Source organism: Callorhinchus milii, unplaced genomic scaffold (assembly GCF_018977255.1).
Source record: "Callorhinchus milii isolate IMCB2004 unplaced genomic scaffold, IMCB_Cmil_1.0 Scaffold13, whole genome shotgun sequence".
Taxonomy (NCBI): domain Eukaryota; kingdom Metazoa; phylum Chordata; class Chondrichthyes; order Chimaeriformes; family Callorhinchidae; genus Callorhinchus; species Callorhinchus milii.
The window spans coordinates 2,263,158-2,282,093 of record NW_024704754.1 but is presented as its reverse complement, the minus strand read 5'-3'; the positions used below and the strand labels follow the sequence as shown (position 1 = coordinate 2,282,093).

The window sequence follows — 18,936 nt, the reverse complement described above, 5'->3', positions numbered from 1 at the left end:
AGTGAATGGACTGCGTATTTTGTGGGCGAAACGCGGCGGCCAATCGCGCACAATTTACGGTTTGGGTTGGAGGAAGCACAGCACCGAGCACCAGACTGTCTCGATGAACTTCTTGGTGGGGTTGGGGGGGGGTCAGGCGTGAAGTGAGAGAATCATTTACGCATGACGCAGTTCCTTCTTACGGTTTCTGCTCAGAAAATAAGGAACTGGGTGTTTGGATTCCAACGATGATGGTGCATTAGCAGAAAATGCAAATAACAGTAGATTTCCTTTGGGTTAAAACCAAGGCACAGCTGGACACCATGTCCCGCCTTCCTTTCTCATTGCTATTGGGCTTCAGATACCTGATTCCCACGCCCCAGTCATTCCCAACCTGTCCTTAAACAGACAGTTTCCAATTTGCACAGAGAGAAAGAGAGAGAGAGAGAGCTATGAGCTGCTCTGTGAGGCTTTCCCACAGAAGTCAATCATTGCATGTAGGCGAAGTGGGTGTGGAAGACCTTCCATCTGCCTCAATCAGTCCAGATCTGAGTTGGGATCCACTCTGTTGGCATTCTTTGTCTCTGCACACAGTCAAAGTGTCTACTGCTCTGTGCCAGAGCTGTGGAGGAGAGAGAGAGACAGTGAGAGTGAGGGAGAGCTCACACAACAGCACAAGTTTAAAGGGACATTCAAGACACCCTCCTCTGCTGCCCCCCATCACACACACACATCACCCCCTCAATCAGTGGATGGGGGTGTGGGTGGGGAGACAGAGTTTACTGCAAGAAGTTAAAGGGGTTGGTTACACATGGATACTGTTCAATTGGACGATTTCCTGGCTGGATGGATAGGAGGTGAGTGAGAGGATTTATTCAGGTTGTATTTTCCTGTGTGTTATTGACCCTGTGTTTGGAAGTTGCAAAGTTGCTTTTTTTTCCCCCCAGCTTTTCCCTGCTCACCTTTACTTGTAGAAAGTGATGTTTTTCTTTCATTGAAAGCACAAAGTTCTTTTATCTTAAAACACCAAAAACGCCTCTTATTTTCCTGTTAGGAGCAGCAAGTGTGATTGTTGGCCACCCACTTGATACAGTCAAGGTAAATTTATCCATCACATTCATTTCAATCTAGTGTTAACTATTAAGAACACAAGACATCCTATCTTAAACCTGTTTTTTTTTGCATAAAAAATAAAGGAAGACAGACAACTTTGCAGGGACAATAAGGGTGGGTGGATGGGTGGGTGGGTGGAGGCTGAAAACTTTTATTTTGGAACTGTGTTTAAAGTTTCTGCCCTTAAAACATATATATTTCAGGCTCGCTTGCAGGCTGGGGAAGGGTACAAAAACACATTGCAATGTGTGCTGAGGATATTTAAGAATGAACACGTAAGTCTTATTATTTGTTGCTGCCCTGTTTCGTGTTCTTAAAGCGCTCCGAGATGTCTTCTGGCGTGAAGGGCGCTATCCAAATAAATACATCAATAAGTAAAATAATAATAATAATAATAATAATCTGGCTACTCAACCCACGGCTGTTTGTGGGGACGCTGCTGTGCGCGATTGGCTGCCGCGTTTCGCCCATAAAATATACAGTCAATTCACTCCAGGGGCTTGGGATGCCCTCCTGACGTGAAAGGTGCTATACGAGTGTAATTTGCTTTACAGTATATCCACTGAAGCGCTTGGAGACATCTGGCGGATGTGACAAGTGTGATTGTTTGATATGTTGCTTTATTTGATATATCGAACGCAAGGATGATTATAATTATTATTATTATTGAATGCAAGTTGTTGTTTTTGTTGTTAGAACCCAAATGAAGAGAGAGAGAGAGAGAGAGAGTGAGGATTAACTGCAGTGATATATATATATATATATGTCTGCCTGTCTGTTCCTGATGCACTTCTAGGCTGTGGGCTTCTTCAAAGGGCTGTCCTTCCCTCTGGCCTCCGTGGCCTTGTACAACTCGCTGGCTCTCGGTGTGTTCAGCAACACGCAGAGGCTCATCTGTCAGTATCGCTACGGCGAGTGTCGCCAGACCCCGTCTCTGGCTGATCTGACGGCTGCCAGCGCCGTGGTGGGACTTGTCACCGTGACGATCGGAGCCCCTGTCGATCTGGTGAAGATCCGGCTACAGATGCAGACGCAACCTGTTTCCACAGGTAACATCCATTTACCTGATGTATTCCTCCCCGCTCCTCCCTTCCCCCCCCCCCCCCCACCCTCTCTCTCTCTCTCTCTCTCTCCCCCACCCCACCCTTCTCTCTCTCTCTCTCCCTCGCGCTCTCTCGCTCTCTCTCTCTTTCGAATTGAAATATCACCTGTATTCAAAACGTCTCCCAAGTCTTGCATGCTCTGAATATTTCCCGTCAATCCATCAATATGTGTCCCTCGTTTGTTATCTCCCCCCTCCCCTCCACGCTGCTGCCTCTTTCCTCTGTCCCTCACAGTGCCACCAGGCAACAGTTCAAGACTGTAATAACGTTTTGTTATTGTACAGATAATTCCGACTTGTTCAGACTGACACACGTGATAAATCCAGTTTGTTTAGAATGAAGTTTGCACTTAACTTGTCTGTCCGGTTTCATTTGCCCAGTAGCAATGTCCTGTGGCAATTCATCCAGTAACAATTAATATCCATCGGGCTCTTGTGAAACATCGAGTGCTTTCGCTCACAATATATGCAGTCAATTCGCTTTACGGTGTATCCTGCGAAGGGCTTTGAGACGTCTCGAGGATTATTATTATTACATTTGTAAAGCGCCTTTCATGACGGGAGGACATCCCAAGGCACTGGACAGTCAGGGATTTAGACCCGAGCAGTGAGGGGGAGGGGGGGGTGGGGTTTGGGATCAGTGAGGGTGGAGGGCAGGGAGGGTAGAGGTAGGAGGGTGGCCGAAGACGCAATTGAAGAGGAGGGTCTTGAGCCGTGCCTTGAGGGCAAGGCGGGGAACCTGGAGCAGGCTGGAGACTGCTGAGTGGAGGTGAGCGGACAGGTCAATTATGGTGTCAGCAGGTCACAGAGGTAGGAAGGATGTCCTCTGAGGGATGGGGAGTCAGTGGAGCCATGCGAGGGTGGGGCTGATGGGGTCACAGAGCCTGGTGCGGATGTAACGAATGCCTGGACGAGGGTCTCGGCGGCCTGAGTGGAGAGGTGATGAGAGCGAAGCCGGATGATGTTGCGGAGGTGAGGGATGGCAGAGCGGGTCATGGCACGGAAGCTGGGTGGAAGGCTTTTGTATATTTTTCTATTAGAAAGTCTGTCGCTGTTCACTTACTGGACTCGGAGGTTAGAACGTCCGCAGGACAGAAAAAGCCTCTGAAGGACATTGTGTCACATCGGCCCTTCCATTTGCAACAACAGGCCCTGGTTGAGGGCTATTGCCATCATTGGCACAGTAGACAATCAGCTGTAAATTTGATGACCAGGTTTCATTGAACCAGTAAGATTTATAGGACCAGTGTGGTTCTGCCATCTGACGGTTGGGATGGGGGTGATGTGTGTGTGTATGTTAATGGAATGCTAGGAGACTGTTAAGCTGTCAAGAGCAACTGCCCAGCTGTCCTGATCTCTGTCACAAAATCTCATCAGTCATTTGTTCGCAATACTCGCCGCGCAATAATCTGTAGGAGTCCGTGCCCTTTTTCCCCCCCCCCCGACTTTCAGGGGACGTCACTTTCAGGGTGATGTCCGACACTTCTGTTGACGTATTAGACCTGCAAGTATTTGTAGCCCAAATCCTAATAATTTTATTCAACGTATTAAATAATATTTTAACATAAATTTAACTAGTCGTTTGAAACTGCACAGGAGAATGTTCATAGCTAACGTCAATTGGCGTCCTGTTTTATTTGTTCTGGCAATTTGTTCTGCAGGTTTTGGGATTTGTAATATAGGAAGTTCACTGATTGCAGAAAGCAGTGGGTTTATTCGGATCAATCATTGTTGGACTTGTTGGCTGGTACTGTGGTGAACAAAAGCACTTATTCACAGCCCTGTGTTTGAATAAACTACGGGTAACCTTTCCTATGGGCGGAAGAATTCTACAATGTCCTTTTTTGAAAAAGATAAAATGTTCTTTGATCATCGAAGATCCACGAAGATCAATAATCCAATGTATCCTACATAAAGTTGGTCCAAGTAAACAATGCACTCCCGTGAGGACAAAATGTTGTCTTGGATGCAACATTAAATATCCTAAAATTGTCAAGAGGTTACTAAACACAATGGGTATAGTGTCATTTGTACTAGGGTGTGGACATTAGTGATAAGACTTTGTGCTCCTTGTGTGCTATTTCATGAGTCAAGATTAATCTACCTTGCCTGACTGAGTTTATAACCTTTGTTTGGTTGTCTAGGAGAATGTTAGGAGGCTTTACTTATACACGACAAAGTATTTTGCAAACACAAATCTACTAATTTGTAACAACTGTGAACGAGATTCATGAAGTGCAACACTGGGAAGGGGTTTGAAAGATACAATCAAGTATTTTGGTGAGGTTTCACTATGAGATTAGATTTGCAAATCATTAAATCAGATAAGTCATTGATCACAAACCTATTGCCAGGTTAAGATTTCGTAGATTACAAATATCATAATTTGTAGACAAGAACATTGTTATACAAGTGTTTGCAGACAGACATCACATTAAATGTGGGATAAGATACTTCTGTGTTATTTGGCTCCTACATAGGTAGTAGTATTTGTGTAATTTTTTTTCAAACTGAGCTTGTGTTCTTTTCCCCCCAAAATGGTAATATATACTCGATAAGAATTCTGAATGTCAGTCCTCGAGTGACATCGTTTGAATTATATTTTTTGTTCCACGTCAAGCATTGCCAAGTCAGACAGTATCACGCAGCTGTAGTCAAACTCCTCGTTGTACACAACAGTGCACCTTAGACCCTAATCTCAAAGAACAACCCTTTGAGTAGTGATGTGGTACTTGTGTTTCCGCAGCCAGGCATTCTTACGACACCTCTGAGTTGCATAATGTAATTTCGTATTGTACGATCATCAGAAGTTGGGGTGAGACATTTACGTAAGATTCTTAGCACTGACAGGCATTGATTCTACCAATTGTGCTCAGACTCGGATTCCAGTGATGAAACAAAATGGGCTGAACCGGTGCGTCATTCGGTTTTGCGAAATCAAATCGTTTGAAGTACAAAAGTATTAAAAACGTGTGAAATTGTATGAACGTTGCTCCAGGTGCAGGCTGTTCCACACCTTTACCTTGTCTATTTTGTGTCACACTTGTGATGAGAATGCAGATAAACGTTCGGAATATTAAACGTTCAAAACATGTGAAATATATTTCTTGTGCTTCTGCAGCTAAACTAAATTTGGTGGGCACTGGTTCCATTCGCTCAATTGCCATGCCTGATCAGGCTGTTTACAGGGGCCCTGTACACTGCATTAGCAGCATCCTGCGGAACGAAGGGATTCCCGGGATGTACCGAGGAGTTGGAGCTATGGTCCTCAGGGATGTTCCAGGATATTGTTTATACTTTGTTCCGTACATGTTGCTGTGTAACTGGATGACAGCTGAGGGGAGCAGCACTCCCAGTGCTTGCTCTGTGTGGCTGGCTGGTGGTGTAGCAGGTAAGAGTTTTGTACATTTCTACGTGACTATTTTGTTTGATTTATCTGGTCAGATTGTTCGGATCAGTCGTACAGAATCGGGAGGGTATTAGACTGGATTATCGAGCGCGCAGACTGAGCTACGCATGACAACAACAACAACTTGCACTTATATAGTGCCCCTCACACAGCGTAGCGTCCTAGAGCTCTTGAAAAAAGCCCAGTGGATAAATAACTTGCTGACGTTCATGTGAGATGGTTGTATTAACTTACACTGATCGCTTACAAAGGAAAGAAGCTTTGGGTTTTAAACTGGTTAAAGAATGTTGTTGTTAATGATTTTTTTAAAAAATTGTAAAATCAGAATTAAAAAAAATACTATTTTTAGCGATGAACGAGATACGGACGTCGGTGTCTTAGCTCAGAGAACACTGATGATCTGGTCACCCAGCAAAGGAAAAGTATTTCCAATCCACTGCTTTGACTTTTACTGCGGTTCAATCCAAACCAGCCTTATATATATCATTCACCTGGTGATTCTGCAGCTTCGTCTCGGTCACCCGCTTAACCTTCAATACTTCTATATAATTTCTGCCCAATAATAATCCTTGCATTTGATCCAGCGCCTTATCATGTGTTCGAGACGTCTCAAAACGCTTCACAGAATATACTGTAAAGTGACTTGACTGCGTATTTTGTGGGCGAAACGCGGCAACTAATTGCACACAGCAGCGTCCCACAAACAATCGTGGATTGAGTGACCATATTATTATTACGGTTTTGTTTATGGTGCATGGAGCAATGACAAGTTGGACTGTTTTTTTTTCGGTCGGCAAAGTAGGTACGTGATAGAAATCTATGTGTGCAGAATGTATCACAGATGAACTAGTGAGATCACTGGATCGCAAGTAATTTAAGGTAATGAGGCCTCAACTGCAGTGTTTGACCTGCGAGGACTTGTATCGATCGGGAGGCAGACCTACACCGAGCAGGACTCTCTTCAGGGAGATTCTTGTCTCACAGATTCTCGGTGGTTGCAGCTTTGAGAACACGAACTCTGACTTGAGGAGGGACCGTTGTGCTGGTAAAATGACTTGTGTGTGATTTTACCCGTCTTGAAAGTTGAGAAGATTGTGGGATAACACCATTCGTGTTGCAGCAACATTGCTCTTTGTGTATTATTAAACAAATTTGGACTTTTAGATGACATGCAAAATGCATTTGAATAGCACAATGAATGACCTCTGGGTTTGAATTATGCTGATTAAACTCAGAATACTTACAGCCAGTAGAATGATGTTTATGTCTAGGCCCCAACCACGTTTCTAGTGGGGCAAAGGCTCGGAGAACAAAACTGCCCTGTTTCAGCATTAACTTGTCAATCATACTGTCAGAGAGGTTTGAGGATGGCTGCCACGGGAGAAAAGTTCACATTACCCGCATCCTCTGATGCTGGAGTTAAAGGGATATTGTTGGAGTAGAGTTCTGCAGCTTTGCTAAACGTGACCTGCATATGCGCTTGTTGTTGACCCCAAGCGCCTGTAATGGGAAACCTTTCATCTCTTAAGGGCTGACATCTGTTTCTCTGATGAACACGAAAATTCACCAAGTTTAATAAAAAAAAATCAACTTCGCTGTAAGAAAGAGCAAAGCATGAAGCTTGTAAAGTAGATAGTCCACAGGGGGCTGACTTGCCTGCGTAAAGGAACCTTTCCAAACAGTTCCAGTTTCTTAGACTGACGCCCCCTCCCCCAAATAACCCGAACCCTGGGGTACCCGTATAGTTAGTCCATTTACTATTAGCTTGATAATCATTCAATCATCAACATTTTATCCGATCAATTTACGCTAGAAAAGTTTACTTCATTGAAAAGTTGAACTATAGGCCATACATAGTTACTCAGAGAGTAATTAACGAGTGGCACTCCGAGGCCATTTAGGAGTGAAATCAGGAAGCAGTTTTTCACCCAAAGGGTAATGAAAATCTAGAACTCTTTCCCTCAAAAGGCTATGAATACTGGATCCATTCACATCATCAAGACTGAGGTAGATGAATATTTGTTGGGTCAAGATAGTTGAAGAATGGATAATTGAAGTTGAGGTACAGATCTGCCATGATCTTATCCAATGGCAGAACAGGCTTGAAGAGCTGAATGGCCTCCTCCTGTTTCTATGGATCAGGTTACTAGGAAGGGTGATTGAGGTCAGGGCAATGCACTAATTTTAAGAGGCAGTTTGAAGCTGTCATCGGGGGACGGTTATGTAGAGTATTGTGAAGGGATGAGATCGGAGAGAGACCGAAGGGCCTTCTTCCTCCAAACCAATCATGTGATCCTCCCTTTGGTCTGACCCATTAATATTTAATGTAAACACAATAAACAGGTTTGATCTGTTTCCGCAGTCTTGACACTATCTCAAATAGAAAGAGCAAACATAGCTCCTTTGAAATAGAAGAGGAAAATACTTTATAATAATATAATGATTCCCGGGTGACTCGGAGTGAGTCATTTACATTATTTTCACTTCTGCTATTGCTAATACTAGTTTGTAAATTCCCATGAATAGCAGGGCTGTGTAATGGGGTGATCACGTGGATCTAAATAGATGTACATCTAAATTATATCCAGTAAATCATTATTTCAGTAATGGAAAGATTGAAGAATGCATTGTTAGGATACAGTTTAACACGTTGCATCATGTGCAAACATGGGCTATTCATACAAGCAGCATGCAGTAGTCATAACTTCATACACATGGGGTTTACTTTCCTTTATGATACATTCCCCTTTCAACCCCCTCATCCCAGTAACCAACCTAGTGAACCTGCGTTGCACCCCCTCTAAGGCGAATATATCCTTTGTTAGATAAAGAGACCAAAACTGCACACAATGTTCCAGGTGCGGTCTCACAAAGGCCCTGTACAATTGCAGTAAGACTTCCCTACTCTTGTACTCTAACCGCTTTGCAAGAAACGCTAACATGCTATTAGCCTTCCTAATTGCTTGGTGTACCTGCATACTAACTTTCTGTGATTGGTGTACAAGGACACCTAAATCCCTCTGAATACTAACACTATCTAGTCTCTCCCCCTTTAAAAANTAATCTGCTTTTCTAGTTTTTTCTACCTCGGTGAATAACTTCATACTTCCCCACATTATACTCCATCTGCCACCTTCTTGTCCACTCACTTAACCTGTTTATATCCCTTTGCCTCCCCCTTGTGTCCTCCTCACAGTTTACTTCCCACCTGGCTTTGTATCGTCCACAAACTTAGATACATTAAGCTGTATTTCCTCATCTAAATCATTGATGTACTTCATGCTGATGTAACCTTGTTCCTGATCAGGACACGGTTTAATGTCTTTGTATGGATGCCTTTCATTGCCTGTGACATTTGGTATATTTATTTATACACCTGCACTTCACGAACCCTGAAAAGTGAGTTACAAAGCTGCAATCCGGTCCGAGGGGAAACTCTCAGATTATTCAGTTACATTACATGATTTTGAATTATAGTCAGAATTTCCCTCCCTGGAGTGTTTTTGTGATTGGATCGATTCTGTGCGTGCTTCTAAAAGTTAAAATGGCATCGTTTCTTTCAATGATCTCAGTGCTGTGGGCTTGGATGAGAGTGGAAACATATGATTGTTCCAGCAGTACTGTATTACCAGGGAATCAATTACAATCCATTACTCTGAGGGTAACTGATGCCTCTTGAGTGAATTAATAATACAGCAATCCACTCATGGACGACAGCAATATCTGTCTGAGTTCTGAGGTTGGGTTATTCCCTGGTTAATTCGCCGAGGAGTGTTTCTTACTCTGTGTTTTGTGTGTGTGTGTGTTTATCATTATTATTGGGGTGCTGTGTTTCTGTTACTGTTTCCAGATATTACCTGATGTAAGACCGCAAGGAATGTTGGATTTGTCATGTAAGAGCTGAAGTATTACCAGGTTATTTCTGACATTGAATTACAGGGAAGCCTTCCCTCCCTTGTACGTATTATTGCGAGATGATATGTACCGTATGTTTGCTGTATGTGTTCTATTATTTAACAAATCGAACCACTGGGTGGTGCAGACTTCCTGTTCCCTTCTGTTTCACTGTGATAAGGTACAGGGAAGAGTTCAAACACTTCACTGTTTTCAAGACTGAGGTAGTTAGATATTTGTTAGGTCAGGGTGGTAAGGGCGGGTAATTGGAGTTGAGGTACAGATCTGCCATGTTCTTATAGAATGACGGAACAGGCTCGAGGGGCTGAATGGCCTCCTCCTGTTTCTATGAAGGAGAGACTGAGAATCAGAGAGTGTATACTGAGAGCACTTTTTTAAACCTCCTTAAAACTAAGTTACAAGGAGGCTGGGAGGGAGTTATCAGGGAATTACCACCACCCTCTCAGCTAAGGAATGTCAAATACCTTTCAGGACATGAACAGATGAGGAATTAAAAGTATTTTTAAACAAAAAAAAATAATTCTGCCTTTGCAATCTATCTACAGCCAACCTACTCCCTGAGCTATGAGGTTTGTTTTATATCCACCACCTGCTAACCATAACAGCCCTGTGCAAACAGCCATCAAATACAGTTTCACTTATGTTGATAGAGAATTAATTTCTCTGAATTCAGATATGAAAACTAAGTATATACTGTCCCCCAAAACCACCGCAATTCCTTTCTCCAACTCCAAACTGTTACTCGACTGACAAGACAAATGGGTGATGGCCCCAGTCTTTTCCGAATGCTAACACACTGCACCGCCCAATTGCCTCAATAAGTTTGTGAGTTGTGATATTTGACTACTTCTTTCCGTTTTAGGAACGATTTCATGGGGAACCTCAACTCCAATGGATGTCATCAAAAGTCGTCTTCAAGCCGATGGTGTCTTGGAGACCAAATATAAAGGGGTATTACATTGTATCCGCCAAAGTTATCACAAGGAAGGATTGAGAGTAAGTGATGTGTAAAATAAATATCTGTTGAACAAATCTGACTGAGGCTCAAATGATACGGTGTTGTACGTTTAGGTGCTGGAAATGTTTTTATAATAAGGCCAAATGGATTCAATGCAGAGTAAACAGCCTGCCTTATTAAACACCCAGCAATGGGGTGGGGTGAGAGAGCAAGCAAGGTAAATAGCATTACAAAATAAATTGGGAATTTCACTCGTGTTTTATGTTTTATGATGATAATAATAATAATAATAATAATAATCCTTGCATTCGATATAGCACTTTATCACTTCTTCTAGAGTCTCAAAGCACTTCACAGGATATACTACAAAGTGAATTGACCGTATGTTTTGTGGGTGAAACGCGGCAGCCAATTGCGCACAGCAGCGTCCCCACAAACAGTCGTGGATTGAAGTGACCAAATTATTATTATTATTATTATTTTTCTTAACATTGATAACATTACGATGTACAATTTCAAAACGGCTGTGTGAAGGTCCTAATTTTCTTCGTTATTTATCAGGTATTTTTTAGAGGAACGACTGTGAATGCTATTCGTGGATTCCCCATGAGTGCAGCTATGTTCCTGGGATACGAACTCTCTCTGAAAGCAATACGGGGACAACAAACAGAACCAGAACCCAACACTTGACTACTGACATTTGTCAGACGTGTGGTCGATTGTAACACTGCGCTCCTGTCAATAGCTGATCAGACTTTTCAAAACACAAATCGAGACTTCAGTTCACTAGGGTCTGATGTTAATCTGCAAACTTGAGATGAGAAATGTACGTTTGCTGAGATGACCAAAGACTGAGCTGTATTGCAAAGGTTATCAGCAATATTTCCAAAGGACACAAAACAGCAGATATCCAACCACTCTGAAAGGTTGTCAACAAACTGAGACAGTGATTCTTTTGCACAATTAATCCACAAACAATGAATATCTTGGGGGGTACGATTGATTTGAAATGCTAAAAGTGTTAATCTGTGTGTGTGTATATAATGTATTGAGCAGTTCTGATTGTAACACTATTAACATATTGATTTATATTTCGAATAGCACTTTGGTATTTGTTAAGTGGCAAAAGCAACTTTTTTTTTAACTGCAAGCATTGTTAATGATTGTTGCATTTGATATAGGCTTCATAGAAGAGGGAGGTAGTTAGTTGTATGTGAGAGAGAAATTGTGGGGCTTATTACAGGTTGTTTGAATGGGAAAATTTGGACTAATGCACGTTGTGGGCTTAAAGTGGGCCAGACTGATCTTCTATTGCATTCCAGCTGTTACCTCACCAAGCACTTTCTACCTCCTTGTATCTGTTCAATCTGCTTCCGTGTCATGGTCCAACATCTCCCAAATGCTGGCCACAGATAGGACCCACTACACAGTCCTGTCCGTGGCCAGCTCTTGCTCTGTCTGTTCCTTACTAACCAGGTTAAACTAATGTGATTATTCTTTGCACTTACATGACTATGAAATCTTGGGAACCGAGTAGAAAGATCTTGCCCACAAAATATACAGTCAATTCACTTTACAGTATATCCCGTGAAGCGCTTTGAGACATCTCGAAGATGTGATAAGGCTCTGTATCAAATGCAAGGATTATTATTAAATACTGTTTAGCCCCAAGAGGCTGTACAGAAGAGAGCGATGAGGATGATCTGCAGTGTTAGAGGAATAAGTTATGACCAATGATTAAACAAGCTCGGGCTCTTCAGTCTTGCGAGACTCAAGAGGGGACCTCATAGAGGTGTATAACCGGCACTGGCACGATGGGCCAAATGGCCTCCTTCTGTGCTGTAAGATTCTATGACGCCACTTTAAATGGGATTGAAAAATTAATCTCAGATCGATATTTTAGGATGCAGCAAGACAGTAGAACAAGACAACATAGAGTCGTAAAGCGTGATTCAGGAACGATTCCAGGGATCGTTTCTTGGAAGCCAATGAATGACTGAAACAGGATGGCAGGAAAGGGTGGTTGAGGCCAGAACTCTGGACTCATTATATTAAAATTAAATTATATTAAAAAATTATTAAAAAAAGCTTAAGACTGTGCTGGACGGATACGATCGGATGGGCCAAAGTACCCTCTTCATCCAAGCCAATCTTATGATCTTGTGAGGACAGAACTATTTATCAGTTGACTGTTAGAACAGACTGGAGTGACATTGCAAAGTGGGGGGACATCTTTTTGGATGCAAACAGCACTTATGTTTGCATCACATCAGGCAATTCTGTCCAGATCGTGGACCTTGTTATTTTGCTATTCCTGCAGGATTTGGCAATGAACGTTTTATTATAATTCATCATTTAATTTAATTTAATTAATCTAATGTTAACATTAGGCAATTTGATAAACATTAGTTTGGTTCACGGTTCATATTTTCGCCCACAAAACACACAGTCAATTCACTTTACAGTGTGTCCTGTGAAGTGCTTTGAGATATCTCGAATGCAAATATCAAATGCAGGTGTTATGGTGCTGATCATTAAACGCTGATGATTTGAAAGATAACATTTTGCATATGATTTAATGGTACAGAACATTTGTTTCTCAGTTTCCAAGGAAATGTTCCTTTCGTATCTTTTGAACTCAGGTGATTAAGTCAATTTGTTGATTGTCAGTGTTTGTGTTGTGTTATAATTTCTAATCGATTTGGAAGAGTGATTTTCAGAATTTTATTCTGTTTGGCAAAACAAAAGGGTAACGACCCTTCTTAATATATTTAATACTGATTTAATACTGCCCACCGTAGGTTGGGCAAAGAAAGAGGAGAGTACGAGACAATGTGAATGGGTGGAAGTGGATGGAAACAGAGCAGTAAGCAGAATGAAAAGATGATGCCCCTCGGCCTTGAGAAGGAAATAAGGACAAAAGGCATAATACTGCAGATGCAAATCTGAAATTTAAGCACAGAAGTCGCTGGGAACACTCAGCAGCTCAGGCAGCATCTATGGAGAGAGGAAAGTGAGTAAATGTTTCAGTTCGATGACCTTTCATCAGAACTGGGGAAATAAGCACAGCCAGATACCCATTCATTGTTTCTTAGGAGAAATTGACCGATGAAACTACATCACTCACGTTATCTGACAAAATATGGCAATATGGAGAAAGGATTTGAGCGCACCCACCCAAAGTACAATTCTCATAACTAAGCATTAGCTCGGGCCTGCCTAGTGTTGGAAAAGAGTGGAATCAGAATCAGTTTGTTAGATTTGGCATCGGCATTTTAGGTGCATACGTATGTAACACAGATTACGTACTATATTTTCTGCTGAGGTGCTGTATTAATGTACACACCTCAGCAGAAAATAGAGCGCAACTGGAGTCTGGAATGGAGCAAAGTAACTCTAGGGCTTTTTGTAAATGTCTTGGACCTAATTGGACTTCCATCTATTTTTAGGTAAATGATTGCCTGTCACTTGTTAAATCTTAATGGAGGATTAATGGGTCCAACCTTCCTGATGGGATAACCTGATGGAATGAACTATGGATTCTGTTCAAATCGTCCCGGGATTTTATGTTGATTCTGATTCAACTTTTCTATGTTTAATGCCTGCTGTCTTTTTTTGGCAAACTGTGACGTCCTCTCCTCTGGGTTGCAGAACCAAAAGTGGTGGCTTACATGTTTGAGTATCAAAACACACTGCAGTAAGCCAATGTCGGGGCAAGAGAGTTCTTCCACGGGCAAACCTCTATTCACAATTTCGGGAGACTGCAGGCATTGTCGGGCAGGTTATCTTTGCTGGGGAATGGTATCAAACCGTATCTTACATTATTATCTGGGCTTTGTACAGTATAGCATACATTGTGGTTGCTTTGTGTCTTATCTTTTGGCATGTTAACATGGCTCATAAAGTTTATCGCTCCATTTTCCTGTCATGTACTTTAGCTTCTACTGATTGGTTTCTCAGAATTTTGATACATGCATAGTAAATTGTAATGTCCGGTAATAAAATCTTCAAAATGCAAAATCTTTGCGTGTTTGTGGCAATTACGCTATATCCTGTATATAGTGGAGTCCTGTAGCTCAGTGGTTAGAGCACTCGCTTTGCAAGCGAGAGACCTGAGTTCAATTCCAGGCAGAGGGCGAAACCTTGGGCAAGTTTCCTTACTCCACACAGAGCCTAATAATAATCCCTCCAAAAAACCCAAAACAATAGTAAATTGGTCATTTTCAATCTACGACTGTTTGTGGGACATTGCTGTACGCAATTGGCTGCCGTGTTCGCCCACAAATATACAGTCAATTCACTTTACAGTATATTCTGTGAAGCGCTTTGGGACGTCTAGAAGATGTGAAAAGCGCTATATCAAATGCAAGGATTAGGATTAAATTAAATATCAAATGCAAGGATTATTATTGTTACTGCCCTCCAACATTCCACAGCTGTATTTTCTCACAGTTAGACTACAAGTAACATTTCCTCTAATTGAAATGTGTGAATACAGGGATATTCCTGCCGCAAAAGGCAAAATAACTCTGCAGATGCTGGAAATCTGAAATAAACCCAGAAGTGGCTGGAAACACTCAGCAGGTCAGGCAGCATCTATGGGGAGAGGACAGTGAGTTAATGTTTTAGGTCGATGACCTTTCGTCAGAAATGGGGGATATTGGAAGGGAGCAGATTATAAGGGGAAAAGGAGAAAGGGGAGTGGGAGAGGTAAGGCTGAGAATAGTTGGGAGCTGTGCTTAAGGTCTGAAGTGGTTAAAATCAATGTTGAGGCCAGAGGGCTGTAAGGTGCCTGGGAGGTAGATGAGGTGCTGTTCCTTGAGCTTGCCTTGTGCTTCTTTGGAACAGCGTAGGAGGCCATGGACAGCCAGCTCGGAGTGGGAAGGAGAATTAAAGTGGGAAGGCACCGGAAGCTCAGGGTTGCACTTGAGGATGGAAAACAAGAACAACAAATGACATTTGTATAGTGCTTTTCGTGTCAGAAGGACATCCCAAGGCGTTGGACAGTCGAGGATCTGCACCCGAGCTGGTGAATTTGGCAAAGTGACCACCTGATCAGAGTTTGGTCTCCCCGATGTAGAGGGGACTATGTCATGGGCAGTGACTACTGTTTCCTAGGTTAGTGGAAGTACATGTAAATTTGCTGTTTCACCCAGAAGCAGTGTTCAGGGCCCTGGTATAGGCGGTGGTGTACAGGCATGCGTGGCATCACCTGTGCTGGCGTGCAAAGGTGCCAGGGGAAGGAGAGCAGGTGTTAGTGATCCTGGAGGAATGGACCAGGAAGTCACGGAGGGAGCGGTCCCTGTGGAATGTTGAGAAAGGAGGGGAATACCAGAGAGTTTATGACAGAGCGGATCCAAGTTTAACTATTCGACGTTTGCTGTTCCACAATTAGTGCATGTTAGGGCCCATTAATCCCTCCGTTCTCCTCCCTGCATCCCAAATGGAACATATTTTTCCTTTGAATTGTGAGAGTTTGTGAAGCTGTTGCTGTATTGTTATTTAGTGTTTACGCAAGGTTAAACCTCAGGCTGTTGGATATCCCTTCAAGCAGATAAGATCAATGGTGATCCAGTTTCTGTAAATTATTTGTTGACGCGCTTGTTTTCATCAGTCATTGTAGTCGAAAGAACATGATAAGGCTGATGCGGATACCCTTTCAGGGCAAAGGTATTTGAGGTCATTTAACGATATCGATATGTCGTAATGTTGTCTTTCAAGCAATACAGTTCCAGGAAAATGTAAATTGCAATCTTTAGAGTTAGATCTAAAGCAAGAAAAGGTCCTCTTTGACAGCGATACACTCATCATGTGTCATGCAGGGCGAAACCTTAGGCAGGTTTCCTTACTCCGCGCACCTCTGTTTACCTAGTAGTAAGCAGGAACCCACCTGTTAGTTGATTGGCGGATCGTTTTTCCAGGTGTAATTAAAATATATATAATAATATATATAATAATTTGGTCACTCAACCCACGGCTGTTTGTGGGGACGCTGCTGTGCGCAATTGGCTGCCGCGTTTCGCCCACAAAATATACAGTCAATTCACTTTTACAGTTCATCCTGTGAAGGGCTTTGAGAAGTCTCAAAACCGTGACGAGGGCGCTACGTCAAATGCAAGTATTATTATTATTAATGTTGATGAGTGGGGGCTAAGTGCTTTTCCAGAGGGAGGTAGATAGGGAAGGAGGAAAAATGTGAAAGTCTTGTGAATCTTCAAGAATAATTCTAACGTACCAGTTACAGTAACATTGGTGATGTTGTGTCAAAGTGCAATGATATCTAACTGGCCATCATTTGTATTAGTATTCTAAACTTCGTTCCTTTACCTGATCATCACATTAAACTTTTTGCTGCATCAAGTCCCTAACTATTGATTTATATAGCATATATGTTTGTAAAATCAATAACAATTCACCTACTCGTTTCCACCTTCTGTTTGCTCTTTGGAAGATAGGTATGTCCTGTCCAAGATGTTAAAGATCCCATGATACTCCCAAATAAAATTGGTTAATCATTTCATGACAGTTTGTATAATTGTCTGCCACTTTTGCCTGTGGACTCTGCCCTCCAGTGGACACAACCCTCGTGCAGAGATGAGAATTTCTTTGTGCTATGTAGGATAATAACAATAACCATTCATAAAATCCGGGTCATCCAGAATTCTGCTGCCCGCATTCTTACCCACACCAAACTCCACTCTCCAATTACTGTAGTCCTGGCCAGACCGCACTGGCTGCCTATCCCAGAGAGGATCGACTTCAAGATCCTCACTCTTGTCTTCAAGTCCCTGCACTCCTCTGCACCCCCCGACCTCTCTGACCTCCTCTCTCCTCAAAACAGTGCCCGTTGCCTTCGTTCCTCCGAGTCTGGCCTCCTCCCTCGTCCCCCGAGTCCTCCGCTCCACCCTCGGCGGCCGTGCTTCAGCCACTATGCCCCGAGGCTCTGGAACTCCCTTCCTCACTCTCTTCGCCTCGTCCCATCTCTTCCTATTTTCTGGTCTTCGGCTGAAGACCTTTCTTTTCGACCGCGCCTTTGGTCACCTTCCCCCCCCTCCCCCCTGGCTCCTCCTCCTCCCGCTGGCTCGGCGCCGGGATCCGTTACTGTGAAGCGCTCTGAGACGCCGTCCGGTGTGGAGGGCGCTATATACATCCAAGTTGTTGTTGTTGCAATGACCCTTGCATTTGATATAGTGTCCCATACGTTGAAATATCTCATATCCTCTGATTTGGATACTCTAAAGAATGGCAATGTCAGACAACCAGCTGACCAAAAGCAACTGTCTCAAAGCCCTTTTTAGCACCTTGGGACATCCTCCCGATGTGAAAGGCGCTATACAAATGTAATCTTGTTGTTGTTGTTGTTTTTACAAGGAACATTGGTACGGCGTAGCAATAGTGTACCTGCAATTAAATTTGCAGTAATTGATCTGCATGTGGCAATATCCCACAAAGAGCCATAAAGTGAATTTGGAAGATTGTCGGCCAGTACACCAGGAAAAACTTCTTTCTCTTTCCGAATAGTTGTCGTGGGATCTTTAATTTCCACATGATCAGTTAAGCGGGACCTCAGGTTAACCCAAGGATGTCACTTCTGAAAATGTGGCGCTCTTTGAGATCAATATACATCAGTTGAAAATGTACAGCACGACTTCACTCAGTTTTTTCTAGATTTCCTGGAAGATCAAAGTCTTTGATCTTTAACATAAGATCAAATTTGCTGGATATAACATTTAGTGAATTATCAATTCATGTTAGTGGACAAGGCCAGTATTATTATACAGTAAGTTGAAGAATTTCTTACTTTCTTTTCAGAACCTGCGTAGCAGACCATTGGATAGATATCAGTCAAAGTGTTGGAGATCTTTCAGAATGATCAGAAATGTTTATGAAGCGATAGGTCTTTTATTTCTTATTTTAAAAAAATCCTTTGATGAGTTTCTTCATTTCAAGAAAATACATACTGAAAGTTTCCTTTTCTAACATGTATCTGCATTGTTGCAAACCTCATTAACATTAACAGGTGAATCAGCATCTAAAAGCAAAAAAAATGTAGGTTAATGTTTCTGATGTGGCAGAGGGCTGGGGAAACCCTAATGAGGTTACCATGAAGCTGTAGATTGTTTAGATACATACAGAAAAGAGATAAAAAGACCTGGTGTCTCATCAGATCCACTCCTAAGAGATTTTCCCACATGTTGAATCCCTCCACCTTGCCCCTTCCCTTGTCTCCTTCAAGGTATGTCTTTGACTGCGCCTTCGGTCATCTTTCCAACACCAACCCCCATCTCCATTGGCCCCAAACCCCTGGATCCAACTCCCAGCTCAGGTGCAAATCCTTGACTGTCCAGCACCTTGGGACGTCCTCCCGATGCAAAAAGCTACGTATAATGTAACAGTCAAGGACATAGACAGTGGTATGGGAACGAGAGACCGAATCAGGAAAGCATTACATGAATGTTG

General features: G+C 42.6%; 1 protein-coding gene across 2 annotated transcripts; it reads left to right on the top strand.

Moving 5' to 3' along the window:
- The first annotated feature begins 335 nt into the window (after positions 1 to 335).
- On the top strand, positions 336 to 14,496 carry slc25a48 (solute carrier family 25 member 48). 2 transcript variants are annotated; one of them, XM_007901319.2, is made up of 7 exons: positions 336 to 836; positions 1,034 to 1,077; positions 1,296 to 1,367; positions 1,889 to 2,141; positions 5,316 to 5,585; positions 10,381 to 10,514; positions 11,038 to 14,496. In XM_007901319.2, the coding sequence occupies exons 1-7, from the start codon at positions 791 to 793 to the stop codon at positions 11,164 to 11,166; spliced, it is 948 nt and encodes a 315-aa protein (XP_007899510.1). In that variant the 5' UTR covers positions 336 to 790; the 3' UTR covers positions 11,167 to 14,496. The 2 variants fall into 2 exon arrangements, with proteins under 2 accessions (XP_007899510.1, XP_007899511.1); XM_007901320.2 differs by lacking the exon at positions 5,316 to 5,585.
- The last annotated feature ends 4,440 nt before the right edge of the window (positions 14,497 to 18,936 follow it).